Raw genomic sequence first — 15,579 nt, forward strand, 5'->3', positions numbered from 1 at the left:
TTCACCATACCCCCTCTGGCATGGCCAACCCATGGCTCAGCTCCAGCAGCATTCCATTCTCACCTCAAGATCTTTTGGATGGGCACCATCTGACTGGCACAGGGCAAGGAACAGTGAAGAAAATTGCCCTTCAGCCATCAAGTGCCCTCACCTTCCCCTGTCTCCAGCCTTGGCATGTGGCACTGCTGCTGGCTGTGCCCTGGCTGCTCCAATGCCATACCCAGCACCTCCAGCACTGGCCTCAGAGAACTCCCTGACACATCAAATTCCTCTTCCATGTTCCAAGAGTCTCCCTGCTCCTGCTCCTACATCCTCATGCCAGCCATACAACTGCTGACCATGCAGGCAGCCCTTGTATAGACCCCGCCTGTGCCCCTGACTTGGAATGGAGCAAGTGTGTGGCACTGCCAGGTGGGCATGGAGCACACGTGTGGCACTACTGGGTGGGCATGGAGCATGTGTGGCACTGGTGGACAAAGCAGGAGCACAGGAATGGCACTGCCAGGTGGGCATGGAGCACAGAGGTGGCACCAATGGGCAGATTGGGACCACATGTATGGCAATGATGGACAGACTGGAAGCATGCAGGTCACTGATGGACTGGGAGCACAGGTATGGGACAGATGGACAGATGGAACACACGTGTGGCACTCAGGACAGACTGGGACCACATGTGTGGCAGTGATGGACAGGCAAGGAACTGGTGTGGTGGCACCAACAGACAGACCAGAAGCAGAAATGTGGCACTGTTGGGTGAACATGGAGCAGGGATGTGGCACTAATGGACAGACCAGGAGCACATATGTGGCATTGATGGATAGACAGGGAACACATATGACACCAACAGACAGAAGAAGAGCACACATGTGACTGCTGAGTGGGCACGGAACATGCATGTGGCACTGACGGACAGACCAGGAGCACACGTATGGCACTGATGGACAAGCAGCACATGCGTGGGACCAGCGAACAGACCGGCAGCATATGTATGGCATTGATGGGCAGACCAGGAGCACACGCGTGGCGCTGCCAGGTGGGCATGGAGCACACATGTGACACCGATGGACAGATCGCGAGCACACGTGTGGCACCACCAGCATCTCGGCACATGCGTGTGAGCGCCGGGCAGAGCCCGAGCCGCAGCCGCCGGCCGGGACGGGCCGCCCCATCTCACACCCCCCGGGGCCCGCCGTGGCCGCCCTCGCCTCCGCCCCCTCGGGGCCGGAGCATCGGGACCGTGTCCCGACCCCCCCGCTCGCCCCGCAGTGGCGGCGCTCGGTCCCGCCGCGGGACAGCCGCTGCTGCGGGGCGAGCGGCGGATGCGGAGGGCGGGGGAGCGGAGCGAGGCACCGGGGCCGGGGTCCGGCCTTTGTCTCCCGCTCCAGGGGCCGGCAGGACCGCGGCTGCCCCGGGGCCGGGCTTGGGGCGGGGTGCGGCTCTCCCTGTCCGGCGGGACAAGCTGCAGCCGGTCCGGTCAACCGAGGGCGCTGCGGGGCGATTCCGGTCCTCGCGGCGGGTGGCGGACCCCCCCCCCCCCTTCACCTTCCCACCGCCGCTCCCGCTGCCCCCGCGGCTCCTCCCCGGCTCTGCGGCGGCTCGGCAGGTGCCCGCCTCCGCCCCCGCCGGCCCGTCCCGCCGCACACGTGCGCCCGGGCCCCGCCGGCCCTTTGTCTGGGACCGACACCGGGACCCGCGGCCACCGACACCCCCTACCCCGCCTCGGCCGCTCGCCCCCCCGCTCCGCTATCCCGCTCCTCGGCTGTACGGGGCCGTATGGCCGGGGAGCGGGGAAGCGGGGGGGGGAAGAGGCGGCCCAGCCAGGGGAGCGCATCCCACCGGAGCCGGGGCGGGGGGGAGCAGCTGCCCCGGGACCGGGGGTTGAAGTGGGGGGGGAACGACCCGTCGGTGGCGGCGAGGCCGCTCTAACAGGTGGGATCCCGCTGAGAGGAGGAGGCGGCCGGAGGGGGGCGGAGGAGGCAGGGACGGGCGGGCGGGCGGGCGGGCGGGCGGGCGGAGGGAGGGAGGGAGGGGGACGAGCCGGAGCCGCCTGTGATCCTGTGACAGGAGCGGCTGCTGCTGCTGCTGGCGCCGCCGGTACCTCCCTCCGGTCGCTGTCCGAGCCCCGGTGCTCCCCCCCTCCTCCCCGTTACAGCGGCCGCCACCCCTCCTGCGCCTCTTGCTCCCCGCTCCATCCCGCCCGTCGCCCCCGCAGCCCGTCCCGGGAGCGCCGCTGCCCCTCCGCCCGCTCCGGGACAGGGCGCGGGGCCGGGCGCCGCCGCTGCTGCTGCTACCGCCGCCGTTACCGCCGCCGCCGCCGGTCGGGCGATGCCGAAGCCGCCGTTACTGCTGCGGGGGAGCCGCCCCGGGGACAGCGAGCTGGGGCGGCAGTTCCGGGACTGGTGCCTGCGCACCTACGGGGACTCGGCCAAAACCAAGACGGTGACCCGGAGCAAGTACCAGCGCATCGCCGAGGTGCTGCAGGGGGGAACCGGCTCCGGCGGCGGCTCCGGCGGGGGGGAGAAAGGCAAGTTCCAGTTCTGGGTCCGGTCCAAGGGCTTCCGCCTGGGAAACGGCACCAGGGAGGCGACGAAGATGGGTCAAGTGGTGGTATATGTGCCGGTGAAAACGGGAACGGTTAGTGCGCTCCGTGCCCCGGGGGCTCTGTGTCTGTCTGTCTGCCTGCCTGTCCGTGTCTGTTTGTCCTCCCCGGGGGTGCGGGCAGGGAGGGGGGGGGAATTGCCCGGGGTGGGGGCGGGCACCCCCGGGGCCCCGGTCCCCTCCACCGCCGCGCCGGCCCTGTCCCGTCAGCACCGGGCGGCCCAGCCCCGCCGGCCGCCGGGAGCGCGCATGCCCCATGCGGGGCGCGACGCGGGGCCCGGCCGCTCCCGCAGCCCCCGCCGCTCCCGGGGCAGCCGCCGCGCCCCCGCCGCCCCGACCCGCCCGGGATGCGGATGGGGAGAGGCGCCCGCCCGGAGCCTCGCACCTTCCGCTGCCCCCCCGATCCCCATCCCCGTCCCCGTCCCATCCGGTGCTGCCGCCTTCCCCGGGCGCTGCCGGCGCGGGGGAGGTGGGGGGGCGGCGGTGCCCCGCGCCCGCCGCCGTGCACCTGCCCCCGCGGGGGGGCCGCGCCGCCGCCCGGTGCGGGCCCCGCCGCCCCCCCGCTCTGTCCGATCACGTTCGCCCGGCATTTCCCATCCGCCCCACGGCCGGGGACAGGGCTGCAGTCAAGGGCAGCGGGCGGCGGGGAGGGGGCGCCGGCACCCCCCGCCCCCCCGCGCCGCCGCCGCGCCCTGCCCGCCCCGCTGCCGCGCCGTGCCGAGCGGAGCGGAGAGGAGCGGAGCGAGGAGAGTCTTGCCGAGCCGAGCGGAGCGGGGCGAGCCTGGCCGCCGCGCTGAGCCCGGCCCCGGCGTCCCGCGGCGCTGCCCGCCCGGCGCGGCCGCCGCAGCCGGTGCCCCGGGGGGTGCGGGCAGCGGCAGAGCCCGGATTAGGGCAGCTCCCCCCGCCCGCTCGCGGGCCGCTGTCCCGGGAACTCCCCCGCCGGAGCCTCATTGTTCGGCGCCCGGCCGGGCCAGGGAGCGGGGCACCGGCCGCCGCCTCCCTCCCTCCTCCCGCCGCCGCCCGGGGCTGCCCCGCCGCCCCATTGTTCCCGTCCCGAGCGTGTCCCGCTCCCCGGCGCGGGGGGAAACGCGCAACTTTGGCGGCCCCGGCCCCGAGCAGGGAGCACCCGGCGGGGCTGCCCCGGCCCCGCGCCCCCTGCCATCCTCCGCGCCCCTCTCCGCCCCGCCGGGACCGCGGGCACCGGAGGGCTCTGGCAGGGATTTTTTTCCCCCTGTCCCTCCCCGCCTCTCCCGCTGCTGCTGCTGCTGCCGCTGCTGCTGCTCTGAAGGGTGCAGTGTTTTCTGTGCACACAGACTCCAGCATTGATGTGGCTGGAGGATGCTTCCATTGAGGGCAGCCCATCTGTGGCAAATGCTTCTAAACGCACTATTTACCTCCCATCTGGTCCGCCTGATTATTGGGGGGAGGGGGAAGGGTCATTATTTCTCCCTCTCCCTTCGTGGTGCTCTGAGGCTCCTTTCTTTCTCCCCTCTCAGCCCCCCTCCCCCATGCAATGCCCCAAAAAAATTCTTAGCAATTTTTTTTTTTTTTTAAGACCTCTTAGCAGCCCTCCTCTATCACTCCCCCTGTGCCAGGAGACCCTGAGGAGGGCGGATTAGGAGCTGTACCCCCTTCCAAAGATCCTGCACTCCCTCCCGGGTCCTCTCCATGCAGTCAGCGACTCTATCCCAGATCTTCCAAATGCTGCAGAGTCATGGTACCCCAGAGAGGCCGAGCCAGACTCCCTCGACCCCGCTGCTCACTAGATGCCCCCTCCCCTTTGTCCGGGAGGGAGTCCCGAGGGTCAGCGGCTCAACCAGGCCGGCACAAGCCCGCATATTCCCAAAGGGCCTCTGCACAGATGAAGTTTCAGCGAGGAGCTAGGCCCCCGCATCTTCCCTGGCAGAGTCCCTGCAGGCTACAGACAGGCGTTACACCCAGACTCCCCTAAACCAGCAAACACAAGCAGATATACTCTAGGGGACAACCGAATTTTCCAAGGGGCAATACAGCTTATTTGCCAGTGCCTAGATGCTAGCCAGATGTTAGGACTGGGAGCGCTTTGCAGAGCCACTGCAAAGGGAGACCAATCATCACCGTCCCCAAAACCTTCCAGAGTGGGATCTGTAGAAGTTGTTGCCTGCTGCTCCTTTGGTCCCGACCTCCCTGGCCCCCCTCGGCCAGGGATCCCATGAGCCATTTCAGATGAGTGCAGTTGAGAGTTTGGTTTTGCCTGAAGTGGCTCTCAAATTTAGAGATAACTTGTCAGGGATTTTCTTCAGCTCCTTTCAATTCAGTGCTCTCTGCATCCTTGGTAGTTTGGGCTGGGTTTGGGGTGTATTCCCTTGCTCTCAGGCACACAGTCAAATAATTTGTGAAGCTGATAGGAGGCTTTTGCTGGACAGTAATGCCTGGATTCTGGTTTAATGTCTGTTCAGCTGCTTTTCCCAAATACTTCTGGAGTGGTGCTTTGGTTGCTTTCCCCTGGCTGTGCTCCTCAGCAATCTGATCCCACTCGTCCTGTCCGCTCGCCCTTCCCCAAGCACATCTGCCGGGCGAGCGCCGTTCTGGGGATGTCCCCTGCTGCAGGGACAGGCAGAGCCCCACCCCGGGTGCAGTGAGGGGGTGGCAGGGGGGTGCATCTCGCTCTGCTCTCACTGCAGGACGCCGCAGGAAATCCAAGGGACCAGGAGGGAAAGCTGGAAAAGAGGTGGTAAAGAGTGCATAGAGGGCAGCAGTGGGGATAAGATTTCCTTTCCCTGACAGGGCTGGGGCCACTCCTCCTCTGGAAAATAATAATAATGACAATCCCAAACCTCCAAAATAATTACAACCTGCCCCTGCCCCCCCCCCCCCAGCTAGCCAGTTGAGCTGTTCCTTTTGGCTTTTGCACCCTGAGCTGGTTTGTGTATTTTCTGTGCATCCGTAGTCAAAAATTAATTAACATGTGGTTATTATTTTCTCTCCTGAGTAACTTTCCCTTGCCCTCCTCCAGGCCTCTCATCAGAACAGGCCTAATCAGATTTGGGTGGCTTGAGAGCAGGGACTGTGCACTGAGAAGGGGGCATCTGCCTTAGGTGGTGGTCAGAGCAGATGGTGGTCTTCTCAAAGAATGCACTGGGAATAGGAACAGCAGTGCGGACGGATGTCTGGCACAGAGACTGTTCACATTTCTTTTTCCCAGATGAACGTCCCAAAGATGCTGGACGTTTAACACATACAATTAAAAAAGCCCTACGCAGATAAACACAGGCAGTTTAGCGGTGTAGGACATTGTTGCCTGACAGCCCTATTCACACTGGGCTGGACTCTGCATCCTTTAGGTCAGGGTATTGGAAAAAAATACATTTAGGCTGTACTGAAGAGGAGGAGGAGGGTATCTTTGTGTGCTGCTGCAGCACAGACAATGGATACAGCCCAAAGTGCTCAGATCTGCCCTTCTTTCCTCTGGCTGACACACTCTAAGGTGTGAACCCCCTCATTATCCATGGGCTGGACCGAATCCTGGTGCTGGATGAGCAGCACTCATCCTTCTCCCCATCTTTGCTAAGAACTGTGGGAGAATTTGTCCATGACAAGGTGCTAAGATGCAGTTCATTATAATCTCATGTCCCTCTTGTCCTAAGCATTTAGAATCATTTAGACAGTCTTTCGCAGACAAACGTGGAGCGAGATGGAGCCAGGGTGCAGGGAAATGGACAGCGCTCGGTGACAAGCGGCGGAGCAGATGGCTGTGGCCGGAGCAGCGGGTGTGCAGGGGAGGCTTCTCCTCAGACCTGGGCTCGGGCGTTAGCTGCTCTCTAAATCGATGCTGTACTTGGCCGTGTGTGGTGGGAGCCTGTCACAACTCCGGCGTGGCGGCCAGGACAGATCGGTGCTGGCAGGCCGTGCTGCAGGCTGGGGGGCTGCGGGATGAGCGGGGCAAGCCTGGCGTCAGCCCGGCCCTTCGGGGGCTGTGCGGAGCCGTGGGGACCAGGCAGGCTCTGCAGCACTGCCCACGTTTGATTCTGCTTTGCTGCTCTCTCCCCGTCCCCCGCAGCGCTGACATGAGGCTCTGGGGCTCTGTAGGCATCGCTGACAGGAGGAGGGCATTGCTCCAGTGGGTTGCTGCTGTTGTACAGGTACAGCTCACCTGTGCCAGCTCCCCTGGAGCCAGATGTTCAAAATTATTTCATGATTGTGCCTGGTGAAACTCACCCGAGGAACGATGCTGGGATGGGGGGGAGCACTGGAAATACAAGTGGCGAGTCCAGAATGCAAAAATGGATGGAGGCTTTAGTGAACAGCAGGAAAACTATCCCACGGGACAGCAGATAAATCTCACAGCACAGCCTACCCTTAAATTTGTTTTAGCTCCAGAGACAAGGAGTGTTGTGCTGTGGAAGCTGCGGTGCCAGGCCGTGGGACAGCACAGCACAGTGGCAGAATGCCGGAGCTGAGGAGCCAGGCATGTCAGAAAGATGCTGCTCCAACAGCTAATAGAGGCTACATTTTTCCTGATACAAGTACCCTTCAATGCCCATATTCAGTGCCCCAAAAAGCTGCACATCTATAACCTCTAAGAACATCAGTCAACAGAAGGTTTTCACGGCGTGAATAACCACTCAGACTTTCTGGGGACTTCAAGTGATAAAAAAAATAAATCAAGACCATTCAGAAGAGCCTTAGACAAGGCAGATGGGCCTGAGGGTATTATCCGAGAAATTGTCTATTACTCCCATTGCACCAGCCTTACTTAGAGCATGCAGAGCTTTCACCTGTGGAGAGATCCCACCCTGAGCACTCGGGGCAGTACCAGCTTTTCCAAGGAGTGCAACCGATGGCAGGTTTACATTTAAATGTGCCCTTAGGAGACTGGAACAATTCTGGCCTGGGTGCACGGTCCCATTCAACCCCATCTAAAGAAAATCTCCCACATTAGCATCCCCTCCAGATTCAGCTCCAAATTTGCACAGCATCAGTCACAGATTTTACATCTGAAGCTGCTCGTGGTAAGAGTCAGAGAGAGCAGTGACACCCAATCCCCTGGGCCCAAGAGCTGGCTTAGCCTCACCAGGCAGTAGCTAAAGCCTTAGCAAGGTGAATTTAAAGAGCTCTGATGATCTGCAGTTACACAGACTGGCAGGATGAAGTTCCTCACTGCTGGGAGCAGATCTGGCAGCAAAGCCCACTCCCTGCTCACTCCCATCCTTTCAGGATAGCCTGCTGAAGCTGCTTCTAATGATAAGGGGGAAACCAGCATCTCATTCAGTCCTTGCTTTATTTCTGCCAAGCCTACAAACCTGATTAAAGGCAGTCCCACTAGTCATTAGTACTGTGTCCCAGCCTCAGAGATCCCACCATCCCAGCCACCCTCATCCTTGGGTGCTGGCTGTGGTCACCAGCACTTGTGAGACCTGGAGCTCCACCAGCAAAGGTTCCAGTTCCCAATACGTGTCTGACCAAACAGTTTGTGAAAAAATAACTCTCTGCCATTTACACTGCACATCCTACATGATTCCAGAAACAGGCATGGCCTTGCTGATCCGAGAGGAGAAGTGTTTTTCGGATAAGATGTATCTGAAAGTTATCTCTTTCACCTACAATTGTTTTCATATTTGTAATTCTCAAAGGGTGTCACTCTGAAGAAGGTCCAAAAGCAAACAACCAAAGCACAGCTCTGCCAGGCTTTGGTCAATGAGGCTGAAATGGAAAGAACCCCAGGTCTGACGAGGGGCTGTTGTTCCCACGCTCAAGGTTATGTCCCACCTTTGCACAGGAAGAGGGTCTGAGCACTCAGGGCCTTGTTAATGAGGAGCAGAGAGGACTGGTGTAAGGACAGTAGTACATGGCTGCTCTCAGCTCTCCTCGTGGGCCTTGCTCAGAGGGGCTTGCTCAGACCACAGGCAGAAGGGGGAATTCAGTCAGTGACTAAAGTCTGCAGCAGAGCCCAGAGAGGCAGCCACAGTCCTTTCAGTGGGAACTTTCTCAGGACCATTCTCAGCAATGATCTCCTTCTGATACAACTTGTTCAGTTTTAGTTTTATCATTATGTTAGGCTTGATATGAGCAGTCTGTGAACTTGCACTGTGGACAAGCAAATGGCAGGGAAAGCCCAGGGGTGTGGAGGAGCATTGGTGGAGTGTCCATCCACCCTGCCTGGCCAGCATGGATGCTCTGGCATTGTCATGACAGAGGGATGCATATTAATGTCTCTTTCTTTAGTGCAAATCATTAATTATCTTTCCCTGATCTCATATCAGCTGTGCCCACCTCTAAAGAATCACATTGAGAATGGGCCAGAGCCACCCCTGAGCTTCAGTGTCTGGTTTAATTAGCTGATTGTAGCAAGGGCAGGTACCTGTTGGCCAAAATCATTGTCTTTGCTGGAAAGCTACTGACTTCCACTTTTATGGCTGGTGCCAAAGAATAGCAATTTATTTGAGGAGAAATAACTGCAGGGAGTCTGTGCTGTGTGTGAGAGCAGGGAGCAGAGCAGAGGTTTGGGTAACAGTGTCCATGTCTGAGGTTAAGGCAGCAGCCTCTGGAAGGGGAGTGGAGCCTGGTTGTGTCTTCCTGGCACGGTGCAGGGCCCTTCACGGAGTGACAGCCAGGAAGACAATGCTGTGTGAGTGGTTTCTCTCTGTCCTTGCTCTTCTTTGGCTTGGCAGCCCCAGAGGATGTATTTCCCTTCCAACAGACAGGCAAAGGCTCTGATGGATTTGCTCCTCACCAAGAGGGAGGGAGTGCTCTGGAAAGATGGGGTCACTCAGTCTCTGTGGCTCAAGTTCAGGCTTTCCAGTGAGTAGTGGGTTGCTTTTATGGGAGTCTTTGGGCTAAGAATCCAAACTCATCAGGAACCCCCCCAGAAAAAGGAGACTAAAGTTTGGGACTCCTCTGCTGGCTTTCATTTGAAAGAGGGATCTCAAAGCAAATACCGAGTCATCCACTCATCCACACTGTGGTGACATCCAAAACCTCCTGGGTGTCGGTGCTGCCGGTACCACCCACACCGGTTCCAGGTGCCGCAGGGTGTTCCAGTTTGCAGTCTCACAGCACTGGGACAAGCAGCCAGTCCAGGGAAGCTGCTCCCTTGGGGATGCTTTTGGGTTTGTCATTCCCATCCTCAGTTGGAACGCTGGTGGTGTGGCTCCCAGAGCTGAGAGGAGGCTGGGAGGAGGCCTGGCGTCTCCTGCTCACCTGCGCCCGGCGTTTGGATCCGGCAGAAAGCCCTTGAGCTGGTGACAAAGGTCTGGATGTGGGCTGGAAAGTACAGTCCTGTCTCTTAGCAACTGGTTCCTACCTCTGAGCTCTCGGAGCCGTGTGTGGGACAGAGAGCATCAGTCACGCTCCCGCTGCCGCAGCAGCGACGCGCCGAGGAGGGGATGGGGGATCAGGCCGGCTCCAGCCACCGCCGAGGCGCTTAGGCATTTCCAGCACAAGCAGTCATCTGTGAGCCCAATCAAAGCTCCGGTTTAATTGCTTTCCTCGTGCCCTTCTCTGCCCGGCCAGCGGCGCCGATTGGCTGCGGCAGCGGTGCCTGCCGGCACCCAGAGCCCGCTCCCCACCGCACCGGGGTGGGGACGGCACAGGGAGGAGCGAGAGGGAGGACACAGCCCGTGTGTTTCTAGAAAAATGAGGTGTCCTCGGGTCCTCCCCTGAACTCCTCCACAGGGCACCTGGGAATCCCCGTCCTCTCACAGACATTTGCATGGCTGTTTTCCCTCTCAGTGCTCATTCTGCTGTTTCACCCTCGTGTTTCCTCTCCCAGCCCAAAGCAGCTCCTCTCTGCTGTGCATTTCTCAGGGGCTCCCTTGCCAAGCACTGTTTCATAAACATTTTCACGAATCCTCTGCTTTGTCCTCCTAATTAACCATCCAATTGGCCCCCAATGGAGCCTTCACCTCTCCTGTGAAGATCCTGCTTGCACAGATTATAACCTGTCAGCTGCCAATTTATTCCTCACACAGAGGGCAGGTTGTATTAATTGTCTTGCTTATCTGCCCCGCTTGCTTTGCCCCTCCTTTCTTTTCCTCCCAAAAGCATCCCTGTTTGGAGACAGACTCACAAAAGACCAGGGAGAGCCAGATGTGAGGCCACTCCATATGCCTCATGTGTCCAGCCTGCAGTGCTGTGGCACTGAGACCAGATGTTATGGGATGAAGTGTCACACCTGGGAGGGGGATCTCTGTGGATGGATTACCACGACAGAGTGTTTAAGACCATGCTTGACTTCTGCTCCCCCCACACGTAGTCTCAGTTAAGAGCTCAAAAAAATTCCACTTGGTCATCCCAGGTTAGTGGGGAATCATTCCTGGGCTTATCTACAAGTCTCAGTTTGGCTTTTGGAAGGGTTGGGGTTCACCTGGAGTGGTTATGATGGACACAAATCAGAATACACAGGGGGTTTACCTAAATGCAAGGGGAGAACAAGCAGAGTTCCATCTGTGTCTGTCCCCTGTGGCCCCTGCCCTGACTGCCTGTACAGGACCCTCCAGCCTTGCAGAGCCAGAGCCCAGGGTAAATACAAGTGCCTGCTCTCACTGAGGGCAGTGGACATCTGTTTTCCTGGGTTCCCATGTTGGGAAAGGGCATGATGGAGTCCAGCATGACCCTTATGGTTCCACAACGTTCCCATTTCTCGAACCCAGCGTGGGCTCGCGGGGAGCAGTCGTGGTGGTGCTTGGCTGTGGCACCCGGTGTTTCCAGGCTCTGGCGTCGGGGCCAGGCTGTGCTGAAGCCACTGTGGTGTGGTGCAGCTCAATCCCTGCTGTGCCCTGACCTGGAGAGGAGGCTGGTTTGGAAGGGGAGGGCTTGCAGGCCTTTTACCCCCCCTCCAACATCCGCTGAGCTGTCAGCATTTCCCTAGAGGCACATCACATTGTTCCTGTGGGAGTCTCCGACAGTGGCCCACATACTGGGAGCTGCCAGGGCACAGGGAGCTGGCACCGGGATGCCACACATCCAGGGCTCAGCCTCTCAGCCCTGCCTGACCTTGATTCACTGTAGCATCATTTGTAACTGATTTTACATAATTTTTCTTACCACTGACAAGCTGAACTGCTGCTGCTCCGTATCTCCTCCTCCTCAGTTTCATTTTGACATCACCACGTTCTCACTGTAGGTGTGATGATGTCACCTGGCTGCCCTGACACTGCTGGGTCTATTCCTAGGCATAGGGGGGGGTCACCTTGCTGTGACAGGTCATCTCATCACTTGTTACAGTGCCTTGGCCCCACTCTGACTCCAAGGATTTTGCTTTGCTTGTGATTTTTATTAGATTAGTGCTTGGTGCTGGAGAGATCGCTCACAGTGATAAGTTACAAGGAAGAGCCACCTCTAGACATGTTCTGAGTTTGAGTTACAGCTACATATTGCCAATATTCTTTATATTCCTAGTTTTATAATTTTTCCAGGATGCTATGGAATATAAAAACTCTTCTGATTGTTAATGCAGTTTACCACCATTTCCTCCCTTTTTTTTTTTCCATTCCAATAGCATTCTCTCCAAATCACCAAAACCAAGATCCAAACAACATTAAGAAATCACTGCCCACCTTTGCAGATGTATTTTTAAAAAACCACCAAACTCACTTTTTAGAATTATAGAATCCTAGAAGGGTTTGGGAAAGGACCTTAAAGATCATCTCATTCCAACACCCTGCCATGGGCAGGGACACCTTCCACTAGACCAGGTTTCTCCAAGCCCTGTCCAACCTGACCTTGAGCACTTGCAGGGACACAGCATCCACAGTTCCTCTGTGCAAACCCTGCCTATTTCAAAATAGTAAGAAACACTGCAACATTATAATGATCCCCAGATAATAATGCTCGTGATCTCCTCCCTGTTGGCACCCACAGTGTGGCACTTCTCCCGCCCAGGTCCCGCACACCTCAGAGACGAGGGTGATGCTCACCAGCTGATAGGGAGTGGGAAGTCCACAGCCCCAGGGAACAATTTCCCAGGAAGGTCAATCAGATGCTCCATTCATGAGGCTGCAGGAACCTTTCTCACCAAACCCAAGTGAAACAGTGCTTGGGCTGCCCCACAGCACTCAGTATTTTGTTATCCCTGAAAGAGCCAGCTCCCCCTTGCTCCTGTCCAGTGGGTGCAGGCTCACATTTACTGGGGAGCCCTGTGCTTGCCTCTGCCTGCCAGATCCAGCTGCTCCTGCAGCCTCCCCGCCGGCGCACAGCCTGGTGCTGGCAGGGAGGCAGCTCTGCTCTCTTGCGCCGTGCAAAATGTCCTCTGCCTCCCGGGCAGAGCAGGCATCCAAGGAGTCTAAAAGCAGGCATCTGAGCAAGAATCTCTTCCTGCTGGGCTTCTCCTCTGTCCTTCAGGCAGCCCTGGGATGGATGGCAGCCCCATCCCTAGCCGCCCACCAGACCCTGAGCACACCAACCTCCCCTTGGCACCCTGCACCTGGGCCCTCTCCGCAGCTGGAGGCAGGGCTGCCATTTCCAGGCTCGCCTCTCCCAGGCTGCTCTGTTTTCATTCCCAGGCCTGGGAGCCAGGAGAGGAATAAGCTGAGGTCAGAGCAAAGGCCTGGACCCATCCCCATGGCTCAGCTGCTGAAAGAGCAGCTCGCTCTGAGGAGGTGCCTGTGCCCCGTGAAAGACACACACCTCAGCTGTGTTTGCCAGCTAAAAATAAAGCACCCGGCTCCCCTCATGAGGAAGTATTTACTTTGGGAGAAAAAAAAGTATTGTGTACAGTTCTGGCTAGAGAAACAATGTGAATGCCCCCAGTGTCGGCCTGAGTCAGCACAGAGTATTGGGAAAATTATTTTTTCCTGTGCCTCAGTTTCCCCAGGAGAAATGAGCCCTCTTGGGCCAGAGGGATGCTCAGCTGCTCAGGAGGGCTGGGGCTGTTTTCACTGCAGTGAGGAGCTGGAGCTCTAAGTGCAGGATGAGGCTTTGTGTTTGCTTGGTGCAACAAGACACAACACAAAATGCTCAGCACAGGGAAGCACCATCAGCATTTTAGCAACTGCTTTTCTCCCATTTTTAAACCAGAAATGATCTGAAAAATTTCCTAGCAAAATATTTCCAGGAGAAAAAAGAGCAAAATCTGTCAGTCAGAGCATTTCCCATGGTCTTCTTGTGGGTTCCTTTATTATGAGCAATACAGCTGATACTGTTTTCAGCCCAGTGTCTCCCTGGTGCCTGTTTCTAAGGCATGCTCTGTGCCCCTGGCATGAGGGGCAAGAGGAAGAGGGAAGTTCGAGGAATCTAGCTCCTCTTTCTCCTCGCAGCATTAGCAGAGGGAGCCTGCTGTGGTTTAACATATCCCCCGCAAAAGCTGCTTTCATCCTACACCTAAATACCATGAGGAGTGAACTTCCTAAAGCCCTGGAGAAGTCTAAATATAGAAGCCAATCAAGGGCTGACTTCCCAGAGATGAGAAGTACCAAGAACAGTTTCTTGATCAAAAGTTGTAAGAGTCCATATTGAAATAAAGTGTCTGTTTTGGTGCTGAAGCCTGTGCAGGAGGAGTAGTTGCAGAGGTGGGCTGTGGGCTGTGGGCTGTGTGCTGGTGGTGGCCACAGTGCCAGCACAGGTGGTCACTGGGGGGCCGTGGGCTGCCCAGGGAGATGGACTTGAGGAATCCTGGTGTTCAGAGGAAATTCTTCCCTGTGAGAGTGGCAAGATACTGGCACAGACTGCCCGGAGAAGCTGTGGCCGCCCCGTCCCTGGAAGTGTTCAAGGCCAGGTTGGGTGGCACTTGGAGAAATCTGGTCTAGTGGAAGGTGTCCATGCCCATGGCAGAGGGATTGGATGGTTTTTAAGGTCCCTTCTAATGCAAACCATTCCATGTTTCTATGATCTCTGGAGAGCTTGATGGGAAGTCTCTGGCGTCATGGCAGGATTACATCCCATCCTGTGTGTCACAGTTTCTGATCCCACTAGGTCCCAATTGCTTTGTCCTGTGCACATCCACTCCCTGGTTCAGCTGAGCATTTTTGTCAGAAGACCAAAAATTCCCTTAGAACAAAATACAACTTGTAGAAAATTAGAAAGACACTTCAAAGAGGAAAGAGCAGGAGAGTGCTTAGATAAAACCCAAACCACACCTTTGCTCATCTCAAAAAAGGGATCCTCCTATGTGCAGCAGAAGGAACCAGCAGGGCTGGAACAAAGGGCGAGGGATGGGTGAGTGCCACAGGAATGGCACTGCTGCTGGTGTCAGCTGGGGAACCCATGGTCATGCCATGGGGTGACTCCAGCAGGGGACAGGAGAGCTCTGATCCTGAGCTGGCTGGGGACAGTGGCTGTGTCCCACAGGCAGCAGCAGCTGGAGCACAGGCAGAGCGAGCGACGTGGCCTGTCTCTGTGTACAAGGGAGGTGACCTTGAGGGACAGCTCGATATGGCTGGCCCCAAACATCCAGCTCGGCTGTCCCAGGGATGAGGGTGACAGTGGCCCTTCCAGCCAGCAGCAGGAAATTAGTTTAACGTGCGCCTCTGCGCTGGGGCGGGGAGATGCTGTGGTTGGGAGATACAGAAGGGAACGCTTTCATGTGGGAAGTGCAAGGAGAGGCGAGGGCAGAGGGTCTGCTCCCGGGCAGAGAGCAGAACACAGCCATTATCAGGCAGGGCTCTGCTGGCAGGAAGCTGCTTTTGACTCACAGGAAGCTGAATTGGGCTGGTATCGCCCCTGGCGCGAGGGCCGGGGCAGTGTTTTATCTGCCGTTGAGCACAGCAGATGGGGAAGCAGTCGGCACTCCCTCCCATCCCACTCCTGCTCCAGCAGTCCCAGCCTGATGGCCCTGCAGCATAACCCCCTTGGAGAAGGGATGCTTCCCTGCAGAGCCATGAAGCTTCCTGGGCCCAGGAGAACTGCCAGTCCCACTGGAGAAGGCAGATATTGCCCTGCCAGCCAGTGCAAGGGCACAGCCAAGACCCTTCATGCTGCTGAGCCCAGAACGGGCAGTTTCCACTTCTGGCAGCATCTACCCCAGTCAGCCTGAAGAGGAGCTGGGAGCATGCAGGCATTGCAGAG

General features: G+C 57.9%; 1 protein-coding gene across 1 annotated transcript in view; it reads left to right on the forward strand.

Annotated features, from left to right (window-relative positions):
• The first annotated feature begins 2,292 nt into the window (after positions 1 to 2,292).
• NOL4L (nucleolar protein 4 like) overlaps positions 2,293 to 15,579 on the forward strand; it is a 63,142-nt gene continuing 49,855 nt past the window's right edge. Inside the window, exon 1 of the mRNA XM_059862527.1 lies at positions 2,293 to 2,634. Coding sequence (XP_059718510.1) covers positions 2,326 to 2,634 — 309 coding nt within the window. The 5' untranslated portion in view covers positions 2,293 to 2,325. The remainder of the gene's footprint in view (positions 2,635 to 15,579) is intronic.

Source organism: Haemorhous mexicanus, chromosome 18 (assembly GCF_027477595.1).
Source record: "Haemorhous mexicanus isolate bHaeMex1 chromosome 18, bHaeMex1.pri, whole genome shotgun sequence".
Lineage (NCBI taxonomy): Eukaryota > Metazoa > Chordata > Aves > Passeriformes > Fringillidae > Haemorhous > Haemorhous mexicanus.